General features: G+C 33.7%; 1 protein-coding gene across 6 annotated transcripts in view; it reads right to left on the bottom strand.

Annotated features, from left to right (window-relative positions):
* The window catches only part of Ryr2 (ryanodine receptor 2), a 659,796-nt gene that overhangs the window by 297,423 nt on the left and 343,132 nt on the right, over positions 1-19,241 (bottom strand). For all 6 annotated transcript variants that reach the window (XM_063260102.1, XM_063260104.1, XM_063260105.1 and 3 more), the window contains 3 exons: positions 8,328-8,492; positions 3,941-4,062; positions 1,226-1,409 (listed from right to left, as the gene is read on the bottom strand). In XM_063260102.1, the coding sequence (XP_063116172.1) occupies positions 1,226-1,409; positions 3,941-4,062; positions 8,328-8,492 (471 nt within the window). The remainder of the gene's footprint in view (positions 1-1,225; positions 1,410-3,940; positions 4,063-8,327; positions 8,493-19,241) is intronic.

The following is a 19,241-nucleotide window of genomic DNA, read 5'->3' as shown; positions in this document are numbered from 1 at the left end:
TCTTCCAGATGTTAAATAAACCAAATATAAACAATCTAGTAACTTAGCCTGTATAAAGTTCGAAATTCCCAATGAACTACTCCAGGTTGCTTTGGTTGATATTGATATTTCCTTTTCTTTTATATCCCTTTGGTCTTAGATAAATTATTTCTTTTACGTACATAGGAAAAAAAGTCTTCAAAAAGAAACGTCTGTTTCAAAGGTATCAGAAAACAGCTTTGAAAACAGAAACACAGATTCAGAGATACAGGAACTCAATAATGTCCTCTAGTTATTTTCTTCCACCCTTTACACAGATATTTTATATCAGAAAAAATGCAACGCCAAGAAGAATTGAAAATCTTTGCAGGAGCTCCCGGATTGGCCCCCTCAATGCTAACAGCCTCTTCCTAATACTCTTGAATATATGGCAATAGTTGGACACTAGTTTAGATCATTGGTCACATCCCCTGATCCTTGTTTTACTCTGCTTATGAAGAATGGCACTAGACCTCTTTTTAGGACTGGAACTGTTGGTAACATCAAATACATAAATGCAAAAAACAACAGTGGGGTATTCTGTCCAGGAATCTTATGGCTCAGCCTTCTCCTGGGGCAGCCCTCTCTGTCCTTCTCCAAGGAAGAGCTTCTGAGGTCCTGGGGCATTTTTACAGAGGCCCCAAGCACCTGCTGAATAGTTCAGAGGCCCTGATATTTTTAAAAGCCTGTATTATTTAAAGGTTCTGTATTTATGTAACCAACATGAAGCAAACTGCAGTGCTTAAAAGTGCCCAGGTGAAGGTTAATTGCAAAGTACATGTACTTTTTAATCTTGTAAAATTAATACTCATTAATGGAGAAATAATAATGACAGGTTCTGCCCATGCCTGATTTCTGGGTTCAAGTGTGCACACATACACCACAAAAGGAGCTCGGTATAGCTCACACATACATAATCCCAGCACTCTGGGAGGATGAGGGAGGAGGATCACAAGTTTAAACACAACCTGGACAATTTAGCAACTTAGTAAGACTGTCTCAAAATAAAAAGAGGGCTGGGGATATAATTCAGTGCAATTGTTCTGGATTCAGTCCCTGTTACTGCCCCCCAAAAATGAAGAAGTCAAAGATGTGGAACAAAAGAAGACTTTTCCCAACAACCCCCCCCCCAACACACACACACACACATACACGCAGCCCATCCCAAAAGAATGACAGTAAAGAAATTAGGTAAGCCAAGCCTCACCTCTTCCTGGAAGAGATTCTGCCGGTTCTTCAGAGCTCTCAGCCTGTTCTGCTTGTCCTCATGCTCCAGGTGCTCATCAGGGGGATGGAAGTAGCCGATGAGGTCCTGCAAACTCAGGCTCACGGACTCTATGGGTAAGTCAACTGCAGGCACCTTCACTTTCTTGCTGAGAGCATCCAGGCCCCTAAGGGCAACAGCAAATATTTCTCTATGTCAGTACTTCTCAATTTTACTCTACTGTTTTTCAATTTGTAGATATGATACTCTCTGCCCCTGTACTACCATAAAAGGAACATGCAAGGAAGTATCTTTTTTCCTCCAGCAGCAATAACAAATACGTTTACTTTAGAACCCCTGCATCCTGTCACGGAGCCGCCATGTTGTGTTCTACTCTCCAGCATGCAGGGTCACTCATCACAGCAAAACAGATCAGGCCAAAGGACCAAAGCCTGCAGAGTAACTGACTATGACACCAACTAATTTTCATTTAGAAGTACCACATTTTTTATTAGTATGTGTTTGCAATACATAATGATTTCAATCAGTGTTGGGATTTGGTACGTGTACGTGACACATCTTAATTGTTTTTATATAATCTCTCTTTCATTCTCTTGGTTCCCTTTCTATTTGTAAAAGATCTATCTCCCTGTTTTCTATAAGCTATGTTTTATACTTTAAGGTTTAAGGCTGCTTCCCCCAAAACCCATAGCCTTAATGTTAGTTTTCGCTGGTTTGTTTTTCAAAAATGTAATTCTCTGAAGTACTGTGATCACTGACACCAGTTGCTAGTATGTCTAATTCCTGTGTTAAAAATTATATTATATTAATTTAGAATAATTAGCTAGTAATGAGTACACAACAAACTGCTCTTCTATTATTCAAAAGAAAGGCATATAAAAGTCAGATTAAGAAACAACGATGATGTTTTCTAGCCTTTGAAGAAAAACCTTAGTGGGATGGAAACATGTTAATTTGTTGAGGTTATGGATATTGTTTCAAAACTTATCATTTCCAATGTATCTGGAGAAGCACATAAAGCAATGATGCTTGTAACTCAAAAGCATTCCAAAATAAAAAGTTTGCTTTACAAAACACACAACAAAGATACCATAAACATAGGAGAAATATCTATACTATGGTTGCAAAAGTAGTACTCTTAGTCATGACAAAAGTTAATGCACAAAAATACTATACTTCCATTTGTACTCTCTGCATAAACATAATGCTACAGCAACATTTTATTGCAAGGAAATGTTTCTAATTTTCTGATTATGCTGGAACTTACATTTTAAAACTAAAAGCTTTATCAATGAGATATAGCTCTGAATTTTGCAAATCTTAAAATATTATTTAAATATATTACCATGTACATGAGGATTACTAATAATTTAAGAATATTTTCCACCTTATTAATCAACAGAAATAGTAACTACTACAAGTATTCTAAAGTTTTGGCCTGAAATTCCTTATCAGTCATATCAATGGAATTCATCTATTTCTAGTTATGTCATCTCTCCAAGCTTTTCCATTTATCAAAATAAATAACTACTATATAGAATGGTATAATAATAAATACAAGTAACACTCAAAAGTAATGCAGGTGATAAACATAAAAAAGTATACTTCATTGAGAAAAAAGTGGTGCTTTTTTGGGATGTGATTCAGCTGAATGTGGTGCATGTTCTTTAGTTATACACACACAGTGTATATAAAAGATATGGAAAATAAATGAATATTAATATAATCTTGGTTTAGCCTGTTTAATACTGAAAAAACCAAAAAGCAATTAATTTAATTATCACGAAAAAATAAAAGTACAGCTTATAAAAACGAATAAGTTATAGAAAATATGTGCTATGTATTTATTTATTTGTTTATTTATTTATTTTTTGGTGTTGGGAATTAACTCAGGACCTCATGATTGCCAGGCAGGTATTACTCCTCTGACCCCAATATTTGCAATTTATAAGTGACGTCAGGCCTTACTGTCTCTAAGATAAAAGGTGATAATAGCCAAATAGAAATAATAACAGAAATAGGGTAAATTATAAAAGCAATAAGCGAAACAACACAGTAAATAAACATAAAGAATATACATTCCCATGACTCACAAAAGGAACTGGAGAAAGAAATAAGTGTGTAAATTTTTAAAATGAAATACAAATTGTTTATATAATTTTGCATATTGTGTGTACATATACAAATAAAAACTTATATGCATATAGAAAAACTTGCTCCATCAAATTTGCAAACTTAAAGAGACATGATATTCACCATGGGTCAGCCTATATATTATTACTAGAAAACATTTTGATCACAAGTATGATTTAGTTTATGGACATGTAACAATTTTAATTTTGAAATGGAAAAATTAGTTATTGTAAGAATCACTTTGTTTTTTTAATGCAGTATAAAAAACTTACAAGCTTTACTACCCTCATCACTGTAAAATGGAATTAAATAAATCCAATACAAAAACAAGTTACAGAATAAGCCTGACTTGTAGCTATTAATTACAATTAATTATGCATACAATTTCTAAAAGTACAATCTATTTTAAAATTGATTTAAAAGCAAGGCAAAATAGCGTACAAACAGATGCTCTTTTTATTATATTCTGCTGAATACTAAATTGTACATTTATTATCATGATATATTTAGGAATTGTCCATTTTTAATTTAGGAAGAAAACAAAAATAACAGTAGAAAAAGTACCTTATAAATCTATTGAAAAGGAAGACTGTGCTCCGGATGACTCGTGCTGTACGTGATTCTTCATGCTGAGACCTAGATAAATTTAAGCCATCATCCATGTGCCCTTCATGGTGCATAATTGCCTGAAAGAAAACAGAAAGCCATTGTTCCCAGGATCTCCCATCCAAATCAAATGTAAGATGCACACTCAAGAAGTTGATCCATAATGGTATTTCCAGGTCAAAGATGTGTAGAGAAGATAGTGGAGATGATGTTTTCAGATTAAACAACATACACAGTACCCTGTAAACATTGTCCATTCAATGCATTCATTCAGTCACGGTTTAAAAGAATGATTCAGTAAATGTACTGAGTTGAATAAAACACACAGCAGAGTATCTTTACATATCTATATTCAATGACTGATCTATACATATCTATATTCAATATCTACATATCTATATTCAATGACTGATCACAGTTTGCCTAAGCAAACTGTGAACGAAGAGCAAAGGAAATACTACTCAGCATTATATTACTGCATAACACTACCAATTATAAAGAAGTTCTCAACACGGATTGATCACAAAGTACTGAACAATGCTTCTAAGGCATCTCAACTTTGCATAATTCATGGTTATATGTGTGAATTTATACATATTCATTAGTTCTTCGAGGCTTTACATTTTGAGCTTCCTATGAAAGCATTATATTAAGAGAGAGAAATGCAAGAATCTGAAGTGAACACTACAGTGAATTTCCAAATGTGAATGCATAACTAGCACCTAGACCATGAAAGAAAGAGAATACTGGAGGCCAGGCTCCCTACAGCCTTGACCTTCCTTCTTGCCCATCCTTCACAAGGTTCATCCTCTTACAGACATCACCAGCACAGGTGAGCTGTGCCCTATATGTGAGTGTCATTAAGCGCCCTGGTGCCCAGCCTCATTCAACTCTCACAGCAAGATAATTTAGTATCATGAGTACGAACTAGAATTAGTCCCTAGGAATACAAGTGTAAACTACCTAGAAAGCAAGAAGAACTTTTAATATCAAAATCAATGAGAGGTATGTCTGCACCCAAAGGTAGTATTATTCCCTTGGCAATACTACAGAAGAAAAGTTGACTAAACTGGAAGAATGTATCAATTATTTTAAGACATAAAAGAACATCAAATAAAGTGAAATTAAGTAAGACAAAGAGGAAATTAATGACCTAGAACTAAAATAGAAAGGATGAGTAAATTCAAAATTTATTCTTTGAGATCAATAAAACCAAGCTAAAAATAAAATAGAAAGTGAAACTTAGGAGATGGTAAATTAATTATAGTAATACAGTAATGTTCTGAAAGAAAAGAAGACAAATACTACAAACAGAACAGGAGATTCCAGAAGAATAGGATGGATTCATAGTAAATTAAGAAAAATCCTTATAGCTGGGCACCTTAGCACATGCCTGTAGTTCCAAATACCAAGAAGACTGAGGCAGAAGGATCAGGAGTCCAGAAGTTTGAGAACAGCCTGGGCAATATAAGATGACCGTTTGTTTAAATAATAATCATCATCACTCTCAAAAGAACTATCCTCGCTTAATCCGACGTTTGTTTTTAAAAGCTTGGACAGAAAATTTAAGACATAGTATTTAAAGCCCTTGGGACTGAATGGTTTTACAAAGGAGCTCTCACAAACCTTTGGAGAACAGAAATTCCTGAGAGTAAACTAGTCTCGACCGGGGTTGGCAAAATGCCTGTTTTATAAAGCCTGTGAGCTAAGGGTAGTTATTTCACTGTTACATGGTTGGAAAAAGTCCAAATAAGAATGACTTTTCATTACACATGAAAACTAGTAAACATGAAAATTTTATGAAATTCAAATCTAATTCCCATAAACAAAGATAATTTAATTTCCCTCATGAAAATATAGTAATAATTCTGCATAAAATACTAGTTAATTACATCTAATAGGATTTCAAAAGAAGAACACACTATGTCAAGTAGGGTTTATTCCATGACTGTAAGGCTGTCTTACTAATTAGAGGTCTGGTAATTTATTTATCAGTAAGTTGAAGGACAATAAAAACATGACTTTTAATCTACTTTCTTTGATAAATTGAATGATTCCATAATCAGTGTTATTTTTTTAAAAAAAGATAAACAGGAATAGCAAGAGACTACAATAATTTGTTGTCCTCATGATGTAAAAAATTATGACTTCTAGGAAATAAGATTGAAACATCATAGTGAGAAAATATGCCATGATTAATAAACAACCAGATAGGTGGTGAGATTTTACACACAAACACACATGAAAACAAAATTTCAAAGGCACTAGAAAGAGTTAAAGAGCAAAACAGTACCAAAGATTATTCTGAAGGAAGATGGCCAGCATAAAGAACAAGTATGTTCCTGAGAAAGAAACCAGCAAACTAAAATACATGCTTTCATCTAAAATACACTTGAGGATCATCTACCATGATTCTGGCACCATGCTGGACAATGACACTCAGAAACAAAGAGACTTGCTTCCATTCTGAGTCTAGCAATGGAGACAGCCAAAATCAAGCCTGTGCTTCCTGTCTCCTCCTTTCCTCCTATCCCTCCCTCCTAGACTGTGAGCTGAACTTGGTTTAACCTGTAGCTCTTTGGCATCTCAAAAACTCAAAAAGCAATTTGCACCCAAATATGGTAGCAGATGGATGAAAGTGACAGGCATTCTGCCGAATTAAAGAAAAACAAAACCTAGAGGGTATGATTTCACTTATACGAAAATCTGCATCAAGCAAAAGTAATCTGTTGTGGAAAATGACTGCCCTGGGGAAAAGAGGCAGAGAAAACTTGGGAAGGACTACAGGGTGACTATGATGTTGAATGATGGATAAATGGGTTGACTATACTATTTGTTTTTTGTTTTTTGTTTTTTGTTTTGCTTTGTAATCATTTCAATTTTTCATAGTAAGTTTTACAACAGGCAGGTCCAATTGTAGGCAATAATAAACGTTTTGAAAATTACTGAATGCATAAAAATATATTTAAATTTGTGAGCACACAAAACAACTGACCATCTCATTATAAAGATGAAGGTCTCACAGAATTGGCTGAAAAAAATCCTTCTAGCATTCTGAGGAAGAAAGCACAGGAATGTACTCAAGGCAAACCCCATCAACACAGCATCAGTCTCTGAATTCCCTAAAATCACCACTGATGGCTCTAACAGGTTTCAGTAATGGTGAATGATCAACACTGGAATGTATGAACAAATTGTGATTAAATACTCTGCTGAAAACAAAGTTTTCTGCCTCAATAAAGCCTTCTTTACCAGGGCCTCCCATTTTTAGAACTAATGTGTGTCTTATTTAGTTCCATGCACGGGCTGCATGCAGTATGTACAACTATAACAATCTACTATGTCATCCTGCCTGAGGGAACTCACAAATCAGGGGAGAGAGACACTGTAGCCTAGTAAATAAAACAGCACAGAGAGTGAAACTCAATGAATAAACTCAATAAATCTTATCAAATACTATGAGAACGCAAAGGAAGAGGTAGTGGAGTAGCTGAAATAAGCACTTTTAAGATGATTTTTAAATCTGAAGAATGAATAGGAGTTAGGCAGACAAGAAAACTTTACAGGCAAAAGAAACAGATCATGCAAAAGCACTAGTGTGTAAAAGTCATAGCTTTTATGAATTACAAAGAATATGCTGTAAGCTCTGTGATAAGAAAACTGAAATTAGCAAAAGAACAGGAGAAAGGGGCAGACCAGGAAGAGCAGTAGCACAGTACCTCCCAGAGGGATCTCTTTTATGTGAGCTAGAGGAGGTCAGTAAAAGACTAGCAGTATGGGTGGAGAACAAAGGAAATTAGCTAAACTAAGCCAGAACCCAGAAGACAGTATATTTCTTCATTTAATATTTATATACATGAACCCCCTAGTCCTATACATTAATGATGTCACTTCTGTTAATGGCTCTCCTTCCAAAACCAGTCTAAGGGCTGGGAATTTAGCTCAGCAGCATAGGTGCGTGCCTGGCAAGTGTAAGGTCATGAGTTCAATTCCTGATACCCACCAAAAAAACAAACAAAACAAACAAAAAACCCAGAGTCTATTCAGAGGTATTTCATAGGGATCAGAAGAGCTGTCAGTTTAAAAATTAATAGTTCATTTTCTCTGGTGTCTCCTCCCATTTAAACAAATTGGGCAGATGGGGTTGTACACACTGGCAGGAAATTTGGTACATACAGCATAACTTGGCTACAGGACTAAAATTAACATATGGTGGGATTTACCCTCTAGCTTGTAAAGTAATGAACTTTCTCAGGCGGCTGAAAGAATTGTCTATCTCTTTGGTCTTATATTTTTTTTTTATTTTAAAAAAACTGTTACAAATTATGTTTTTATGCAACCTTACCTTACGTTGTATAGAACCCATTCTCACGGATTTCACATCTACAGACTGGTAAGTAAGCCACAGGCCCGTGTCCACGTGCTGTATGTAGCATACTGAGTCGCCATATTTTATTTCAGATGTTCCCATACCATCAACTTCTTTTCTCACACTTACATCCAGTTTTTCCTAAACAGAAATAGAAGATATCAGCAAACATCTAGTTACTATCAATAGTTATTTGCCTTATTGTAAATATGTTCTTTCAAAAATACAGCTCTCCGAAGCCACCTAAAATAATAATGATCAGACACTTTATTCTAACAGCATAATATTTACTGAAAAACAAAATGAGAAAATAACAAAATAAATAGCATAATGCTGAACTGTTTATACGGTTAGAAAATTATTGTGGTTGTAACATAAATATTTATTTTATTTAATGGCAAACTTTAAACCACAGATCTTAAAATTAATGATTCAGACTTCATAATCTTCCCAGGTTTTTCTTTCATTATTGGTGGTTAACAGCATACATTAGGTGTCAGAAAGATTTAGTCTTGAGTCCAGTCCCTGCCACTTGTGACCTCTAAGATTTTAATAAGTTAATCAAATTTTTTAAACATGAATTTTCTCATCTATAAATAAAGCTAGTAAAAGTACCTCTGTATAGGATCAGAAGATAACGTGTGTAAAGTTTTCACCATAGTACTTGGGATAAAATAATCATTTTAACAAACTTGGATAATTTTGACCGTGACAACAGTGATGATGGTGTCAGTGTCAATATGAACTAGTAATTCTATTTCTACTACCATAATTTCCAAATTGGACCACAGAAGGTTTTACTACACAAGGGATTAATGTTCAGGGACTTTATGTCTTAAAGCTCTGCATAATCCTTAAAATAGCCAAAAAGCCTAATATACCTCCTTTTGCAATCTTTTCTTTTTTGACCTAACTTTCCTTGGTTAATTTATTTTTATGCTGTCTTTGCTTATTTAATTATTGTCTGACATTAGTTGTAGTTACACAAATGTTTTTTAATACAAATTGGAATAAAATTTATATTTGTTATATCGAAATAACAATTAAAGAAATCCAAAAACAAAACTTCATATCTTTCATGTCATGTATTTTCTGAATGATTGGCCCCAAAGTCAGTATGAACACTTCTTCAAATTAAAATTAAAATATGTTGAAATTCTCAATAGAGAAAGGTCAAGGTCATCTAAGAAAATATATACTTATCAATTAACTTAACTCTTATTCAAATAACTTGGAAAAATAGTCTAAGGATCTGCAATAAAATAGATAAACAATTTTAATTTCATTCTATCAAATGAGATAAACTACTAATCCACTTATACCTACTCTGTCAATTTGAAAATTAAATTCTGGGGGAAAATACAACAATGCAATTTTCTCTTCAGAAGAAAATAAAGACCTTGTAAACATTTTTTTCTTTTATCCAAGAAAATTAGTTTGTAGCCTATTTATGCGCTTGCAGATTGTGTTTTGAAAAATCATGGAGTCATTGGCTATAAAGTTATGCTTTTTGTGTTTTATTGAAATGGCTCAAACCTCTCTGCAGAGTCTAAGCTTTAGTTATGATGTCTCATGATGACCGTGTTTAGATTCTCTGACTATTCAGTCTAAACACTGCTGAAGTCGCATTAGGAGAAAAAAGTAACATCCACTCCTGAACGAAAAGAACAAAGGTCATTCATGATTTTTCCTGCCTTTACTTTCTATCATTTTCCATAGCTGAGATTTAAGAGAAATTCATGTAAAAATGAGCTTGGTGCTTTGACGTACCATAAGCACAAGCGAGTGAAGAACATGACACATGAGAAAACTAACAGAAAATTAGCCTATATTGCTAGATATAAAGAATCCAGGCTAAAATAGTAATGACCTTACTAAAGCTCTACACTAGCTGCCTATTTCTACATTAGTGGCCTTTTTGGTACTAGTTTGCTGTGTTTTTTTTTTTTAAACAAATCAATGCTTTAAATTTTTTATTAAAATTTTTATTGAATCATAGCATCAGTTTTTAACATTATTTTTCTATGTGTTCTTGTACTTCAGGGAAATGATAGGTTGGTTTAGTATGCACTGGTCTTCCCATAGGAAACTATTATAATATGTGGGGGAAAAGTACTTTTAAGAGTCTATTATAAGACACCTGAGAAGGACAAAACCAAACAGAAATTGGAGAGATGAATATTTTGGAAAAGCAAATAATAACTAATCTAACTCACAACTGGCTGCCATGGGCCTGAAAGGACGTCCTGCCCATTCTACCCACCATTCTGGTAGAAGAGATCTGTTGTCTTACAAGCTTGGGATCTCAGAGGGAACACCTTAGGGCACACAGGCAGCAAAAGACTGGATGGGCTAAACCCTGGACTAAAGAGGCACCCAAAATATCTTATTATAAAATTCATCTAAATTCTTCCTAACTACTACAGTGTGCATACTTTTGGCAGATCCAACATAATGGTAGATACAAGCTAAAAGAACTGAGCAGAAACATAAACTGCTCACTGTTAAAGAAAAAAAAAAAAACTTGGGTTTCACTTCAATAAGATTAACTAACTGCAAAACCAACTAACTCTTTGAGAAAAAAACCTCAACAAAATTCAGTCTTTATAATGTATCATTTTTGGTACCCAACGTCCTGTCAAAAAAAAGATGTATGCCACACTAAACATATACTCATACAAAAAGAAGCAACAGAAATAAAAGCACAGATGATTGCTAGATCTAACCACTAGCAGACAGGACTTTACAACAACTCTTATTAGTACAAAGTATGTAAAAAGATATAAAGGAAAATATATTCATAATGAACAAATAGATAAGTAATCTCAGCCAAAAATAGAAATCACAAAAATGAAGTATGTTAACAAAATGAAAACAAAAACTGAAATAAAAATTAGCTACAGTGACTTAATAATTGTCTGAGAGCCAATGAAGTTAAAATTAGGTTAGCAAAAATTTTCCAAACTGAAATTTACATTACCATTAAAAATTACATTGCACTGTAGCATAAATACTTTTCAATTAAAGATAAATTTCTCTCAAAAGACTGTAAAATTTAATTCTTAACCTGCTACAATTAATCAAGGGAATGCAGAGGTCCTTATGATCTTTTAATTAACTCCCATAATTTTTCACTTATCTTGAGATGCTGAGAACCATAAAAATGCTCAAAGATAACACAATTCTCCTTAACACAGCATATGATTAGTATTGTAAAGACTTTCATATTCACTGCAAGAGGTTTCTTTCACTATCTTCTCTTTTGATTCATGAGATCTTATGAATATTACACTTTCTGTGTCAGGTCAATGTAGCAATTCACTGAAATTGCTCTATAGCCTCAGGACCAGAATTGAGTCTATGAATGCCAGGTTCTCATTGAAGATGTGCTTAATTAACTAATTAATTAATTTCTGAGAATTCCCCATAAAAATGTATATATAAGGATTCAAATAATTTCATTCATGAATTCCGGGAGAATCTCATTTACAAATGAAGATCAAAATGTTCCCAGAAGTAAAAAAAGATTGGCCTGAAAAATACTCAGTAATTCAGCATGGTAATGCCAAAATGCCTTGTTTTAAAGCCAGAGCTATTTCTGAACAACAATGACCTCATAACATGACATACAGGCATAAGGTTTACCAAACTAGACTCAGTAAAGGAAGTAAACTAGGTATGTACATTTATATTCTAGTAATCTGTATCAGGTAGTACAGATGGGTAATTCTAACATCCACTGAAATAGTCCTTAAATTTATCCAAATCATTCTGTCAGATGACTGATAGGAAGAAAAAGAGGGGCCTTTACCTTTTGGATGATGATGTTTTTATTTGGGTGATGATGTTTTTGTTTATTTTTCCTATTTTTTATTAACCAAGTCTCCTTAGGATAAATAATGATTAAATTTAGGAAACTCAAAAGAAATTTTTTGTTGTCCTTTCATGGTCTCATATTACAGCACAGAATAGGCCACCACTAGAAAATAAATCTAAAAATGTCATAGGATCATAGAATGTGTAGGCAGACTTCCTTCATCCAGGGCAGCGATGTAAAAACTAGATAACTCTATTTATCCTTGAGATTCAGAAATCTCAACAGTAGGTTGAGTGGCAGGTGGACTTTTTGGAGTGAAGGGATTTAGAAAATTTCCCAGGCTAAAAGTTGTCTTTGGGGGGCTCTTAAGGAACCAAGGAGGCCAGATCAGAGAGCCCAAGTAACTACCCAGTAATACACTGCACAGCCCTCCAGCTGAGTGTGGGCGGGGCTAAGGAAAGTGTGGGGGATCTTTCCAATAAGAGGAAGGGTGCTTGCTGATATAATTAAATGCCTATCAGCTCACTTTGAGTAAAGACATGGGGAATTATCCTGGATACAAGGTAACCTAGTGAGCCAAAAATAATTTAGAATTTTGCCTTTCCCTAAGCACAGACTACAGACATCTAGAGGCTATGGGCTTCACCCTACTTTTGATCCTTCCTTCTCTTCCCATGCCTAGATTGCTCCTGATTCTTCTCAGCCTACTCAAATAGCTGTCCCAATCTTGCAAATTGTACCTGTATAATAAATCTTTTGATGTGTGCATATCTCCCTCTGGGTCTCCTTCTCTGGTTGAAGCCTGGTTCGGACATTCCATATTAACCACAGAAGGTTGCAGACAGTTTTATCTATTTAGTTGCTCATGGCTGTTAAAAAGGATCACCATAAAAACTGTAACTGAAGTTCTGTATCTCCTGTAACACTGTCATTTCCATGACTTTCCATTATTTTATCAATATCTCCTCAGAAAAGGTTACTGAAAATATAACCTTTGAATTTAATTTTGATTAAATGTAATATTAATCTCCATTGATTGCTTTATATACCTATTTTGACAGGGAAAATGAACCTTTTTTTAGATATTTTAGTTTCAATTTCTTAAATCACTAAGTAATAAATAATGACAAGTGAGCAATACGCTTCCTCTACCTGATGTCTTTATTTTCTAAGAAAGTTTGGGTTTATTACTCAGGTTCACAGTGCAAATCTCTCATGTCACTTGGCTATGCCTCAGTTTCCTCAATGACATAAAGAATATTAAAAACATGTCTCTAATTTCTAGTTGGTTGAACTAAAATTAAATGAGACAATGCATAAAAGGTGCTTAGCACTTTTACATATAACAAATTGTAACTTTTACTCCTATTTTCTCTGTGCTAGAAAGCATATTTTGAAATATCTTAAACATTTTCTGAACCAAGAATAAAGACCACAAAGAAAAATAATATATTAAAAATAAGATCCTAAAAATGACCTATTTTTATCATTTGCTTCACAGTCTTTGTAATCTCATCAAAGATCTTATTTGAGATTGTCAGTGCTTCATGTCAGTGGCAACAGACTTCTATTCTGGGTATGTAATAGGTGGAAAATTATAGGAAATCACCTGCAGAAGAACGTTTCAGTGGCATTTTAATCTAAAAAAAAAGTTAACCTCAGTTAGGGGAAGGTTATAATGCATACACAATTAGCAAGACTTACCTCATGATTCTAAATGACATTTAAATACATTTTTGATTGGTACTTAAATGTTCTAGAAGCAAAGAAGTGGAAAATAATTGAAGAAAACCTAGATTTATGAACATGCATTCTTTATTACGTAGAATCTTTTCCCTAAGAAAGTGCCAATCTAGGTTATGTGGTGGCAAACTACTTACTACGTGATTATTAATGTCGCAAATACATAGCAATTGTGATTCTCTTGTCAAATCCTGAATTTGAGACTTTCCACTAACGTGAAGGTTCACATTAGTGTTAAGACACCCCCATGGTCATCAAGGTAAAAGCCCTCATGCTAACTGCTCACATAGACCTTTTAAGCCAGTCTCATTTATTTATCTTGACAATGACCTTAATGATTTGCAAAATGTAAATAAAATGTACTTTCAACAGAAATAAGGGATAGCTTCCACAGAAATAAGGGCCTGCTAATGTCAACACAAGCATTCATCAGTACTGATTTCCATTTCAAAATTTATAAACCATAATTCTAAATACAAGATAAAAGTTGCTATTTTCAACTGACACAGAAAAGTTACTCTTTCATTAATAATAAAAATGTGGTTTTCAGTACAGAAACTATGGAAATCAATTCATTTATGAACTACATACCTGAGTCTAAGATGCAATAAAAAGATTTTTTTCTTCCTAAATGTAAATACTAAATTCTTTTCAGTGAAAATATTGTAATAGAAATATGCAAAAGCGTGGTATATACTTTCAACCAACTGTCCAGAAAAAAAAGCATCAACTTAACGTGAAAGTAAACTCAATATTTATTTTAAAGGACAAGGACCTTGGATCAGGACCAAATGTGATCATTAACAAAACAATGAATGAAAGTGTTTACACCACTTTTCATATACTGTTCAAAGAATGAAAACTCTAATTTTATTCTGCTTGGGTTGATTATAAGTTCAATGCTCCTGAATATGTAATTGTAGAAAACACTTTTCAAGATGAATGAATTTTAATTTCATTCAACATCCTTTAAATTCTAACAGGCTGTCATAAACATTATAATCAGCATTATTAATTACTCTTTAATTATCCACAAATATTTTTGTATGTGTTTGTGTACTGTCTTTTGTGGAATATTCATTTATATTTTGTAACAGTTGAAATTAAACTATCAAATTATACATTACATATATTGTACTATTTTTGTGCTACTATCACGCTGGGTTTTGTTGCTGCTGTTGTTGTTTGTAATCATTGTAGCTTTGCAATATAGCCTGGTTTGCTCTTTTTGTCCAGGATACTTTTGCTATTTTGGGTCTCTTTGGGTTCCATGTAAATTTTAGGATTGTTTTCTATAGTTGTGTGAGGAATGTTGATATTTTGATTGGGATGGCATTAAATCTATATATCAGTTTTAGAAGTATGAACATTTTTACAACATTGGTTCTGTCTGTCTAGGAATAGGACATCTTTACATTTTCTGGTGGCCTCTTGGATATCTTTTTCCAGAGTACTATAGTTTTTGTTATAAAGACATTTTATTTCCATTATTAAGTTAATCACTAAGTATTTAATTTCTCTTATTGCTACTATGAATGGTGGTATTTCCTATTTTCTGTCTTGGTGAGTTCATCATTGGTGTACAAAAAATGCTACTGAGTTTTGTGTGTTGACTTATATTTTGTTATCTTGCTGAATTTGTTGGTTCTAGGAGTCTTTTGTGAAATATTTCAGGTTTTCTATATAAAAGATTATTTTATCTGCAAATATGGAGATAGTTTATATCCTTTCTTCTCTTTACATATCTGTTTTATTTCTTTCTCTTATCTGATTGCTCTAGCTAAAGTTTCATACTGAACAGAAGAGGGGATAGTGGACATCTCTGTCGTTCCTGATTTTAGAGGAAAAGCTTTTGGTTTTTCCTTATTTAATGTGATGCTGGCAGTAAGCTTGCATAAATGGCTTTTATGAGACTGAGATAAGGTCTTTTATGATCTACTTTTAAAGCTTTATATCAGAAACACATGTCACAGGCTTTTTCTTTATATATTGAAATATCATGTGATTTTTGTTCTTGCCCCTATTTATATATTGTGTTATCTTTTTGATGTGCATATGATGAACCATACTTGGGATTAAGCCTACTTCAACATGACAGATAACCTTTTTAATGACTTGTTGTATTCAGTTTGCCAGTACCTTCTTGATGATTTTTGCAACTATGTTCATTTGAGTCCCTGTCTTGTTTTGAAATCAAGGTAATTCTTACTTCTCAGAAGGAGTTTGAAAGTATTCCCTCCCTTTAAATTTCACTAAAGAGTTCAAGGCATATTTTCTCCCCTGAATTTCGGGAAGAATACAGTGATGAATTCATTGGGTCTTGGGATTTTCTTAGTTGATAGTTGTTTTTTCTTACTGTCTCAATTTTATTGTTCAATGGTGTCTATTTAATCACATTAGGATATATATATATATATAAATTAATATGTAGTGCTCTTCATTGCTTTTTCTGGTCAGTTTCAGCTTGAAGTCTATTTCTTCTGAAAATAAGATACCTGCTCCTGCTTATTTTCAAATTTTTAGTCTATAAATTTCTTTTCAGATTAAATATGGTTGTTTTATTTACAGCAGTCCCTTTATATTTTGCTTTTCCATCTGATCTACCAATCTGTGTATTTCATTGTTCCCCAAATGAGACCATTCACACTGAGAGTTATTCAAGTACTTAAAAGTACTGACTTACTCCTATCGTTGCAATATTTTCCAGGCTCTCGTGTTATTTTTAAGGTATCTTAGCACACATGACCACCTATCTTCTAGTTCTCACACTCTGTCCACACATCGGTCACTTTGCTGCCTTTACTTTCAGTAGCAATTTACCTCTTATATTTTCATTTGGTACCTTTTCGTGGATGTAATTCTTCACTAAACTGCTCATGTTTGTATTGCTCTATTTTGCTCAGCTAGATTTTTAATAGTGTTTTCTTCAGGCTCATTGATAATTTTATTAAATTCATTATCTGTGTATATCATTTTTAAGCTCATTAATTACCTTATTAATCTGTCTCCTCTTTTATCACTTCATATAATTAAGATGTCTGGTTTTTGTTTTCCCTACCTATCACTGCCCCTGTATTAGCTAGGGGGAGCCCAGAGTTTCTAGAGGCATCGTGTTGCCCTATTTTGTCTCCTCATTTCTCTTCTTTCTCCTCACCCTGGCCTCCCCTCTCCTCTATCCACCCTTCTCTCTGGTGTGAGGGGTGAGTCATTTATAGTAGAAAGACAGAGAGGAGATGTTCAACAGAATCAAGTCTCTCTGCACCACTCTGATCCCCTAGAGAGTAAGTCTTCATTTCCACCTAAATGTGTTTATGCTCAGTGTTGCAATAAGTTTTGCTGATCAGCTCAGAAGTACACAACCTTGAATATATTACTGCTTTTGATTGATTATATTTTTGTCTTTGTAGCTAACGATTAGGAACTCATTTGAAATATGTATTAGTAATGTATAAGATACATATATTTAAAAATACATAAAGTACATCAGCTAAATGGAAGCATAATCTAGATTAAACTGCAAAAATCACATCCTAGAGGAAAATCCAGAGTTGTTGTCCTGGATGATATGATACACACTGCAAGAAGGTTAGGTTCCTAAATCATCTACATGTGCCCAGGCAAATTATAAGAAGTCATTTTTATGAACCATTTATGTGGTATATATGTCATTCAATGGAATGACACAAACATTGTAATATGCCTTCAAAATGACACAGTTTTACAATAGAGCTAAGTTTACCCACAGAATCTATAATAGGATCCAGTTGATTTTTATCAAGATTAGAAAAGTTTTAAAATGATGTGTTGATGAGGCTTCACATAAATAACAAACTTTCATACTCTGCTGCTTACAATGAACACTGTGGTGACCTAGGACAGCTCTTTGGCCACATGCATTTACTTACTACAGACAGCACCCAGTATTGCCTCTGCACTTTGCTGAACAAAGTAGTCATACTTCTGCCCTCTGGGAACTCCAAGTACCAAAACCTCTGAAAATGTCCATATTCTTTGACCAAATATTTCTACTTTCAAGACAGAATTAATCCAGGAATATGTAGAAATACAGATAAATCTGTTCAGTTGACAAGGTAAAATAATTTAAATATTCAAACATAAGACCGTGGTTCAATAAAGTATAAATCTATATAACAGAATACTGAATTACTGCCAAAACGCTATTAAGGAATATAGAACAACATCATATATTACTAAAAATTAAACCCAACATAGTAACTAATCCTATTTAACATCAAAATACATACACAGGTGTGTGCATGCACACACTCACACACAATGTTGTACTGTGAATGATTCAGTTTTCCCCATTTTCATGTTACTATCTTCTCCTTAAAATTTTTCTATAGTGACTCTGACTATATATTAAATATATAACAAAGAATAATTTTAAAAGCTAATAAGGGGCTGGGGATTTAGCTCAGCAGCATAAGCGCCTGCCTTGCAAGCAGGCAGTCGTGAGTTCGATCCCTGGTACCAGTAAAAAGGAAAAAGACAAAAAAAAAAAAAAAAAGCTAATAGTTATTGCCTCTGCCTCACAGAAAAATCTTTCTGCCAGTGATATGAAAATGAAAACTGTACTATAATTTTTAAAGTAAAACATCTTTCTGGATTTCTTCCTCCACCTTCACGCCCCTCACATCTTACTGTATTCTATCACCACTAGGAGTTAAAAGAGTGGAGCTTGTCACAATAAGTTCCTAACATGCTGCCATGGCCAGGCAAGAGAGTGTTTCAGGGAACTGAAAAATTCACTTAAGAGTAACATTCAGGCCTTGCTCTGCCTTCAGAGTAAGCTGTGACATTACACAATTGTCAGCTTTCAGAATGTGAGTCCCTCAGCAGAATGTACAAAAGGACCTGGGCAGTGAAAAGAATCAGGATACGAGCTCTACTCTAACACTGACAAACTATTAGGAGAAAAATTTGGAGAAAAAGGTATCAAAAGCTCTTGCTGTGGGCAATATGTATCACGAGCTTTCAAAAATATTCACAGTTTTTGAATCAGTATTTCTATTTCTCAGATTCTACTCTAATGAAAAAATGAAATACATGTACAAGACTTATGTCCCAGAATGTCACTCTTATGATTTTATTCCTTTACCTGATTTTATTGTTACATAAGAAACAGGGTCATTGTAACACATAAAATAAGGCAAAGGCTTATTTTTTTAAGTTAAATACAATAATCTCCCACTGTCTTGAAATTTTCATATAGCTTCAACATTCACCACTCTAAAGTTAAGTTAAAACTTGCTTCCATTGTTATCATAGAAATATGAACAAACACATGCAGAAGATTTCCTCCTTAA

The sequence above is a fragment of the Cavia porcellus genome, unplaced genomic scaffold (assembly GCF_034190915.1).
Source record: "Cavia porcellus strain 051 isolate PalLab524CR breed Dunkin Hartley unplaced genomic scaffold, mCavPor4.1 scaffold_13, whole genome shotgun sequence".
In the NCBI taxonomy this organism is placed as follows: domain Eukaryota; kingdom Metazoa; phylum Chordata; class Mammalia; order Rodentia; family Caviidae; genus Cavia; species Cavia porcellus.
This window is presented reverse-complemented; position numbering and strand designations above follow the sequence as displayed.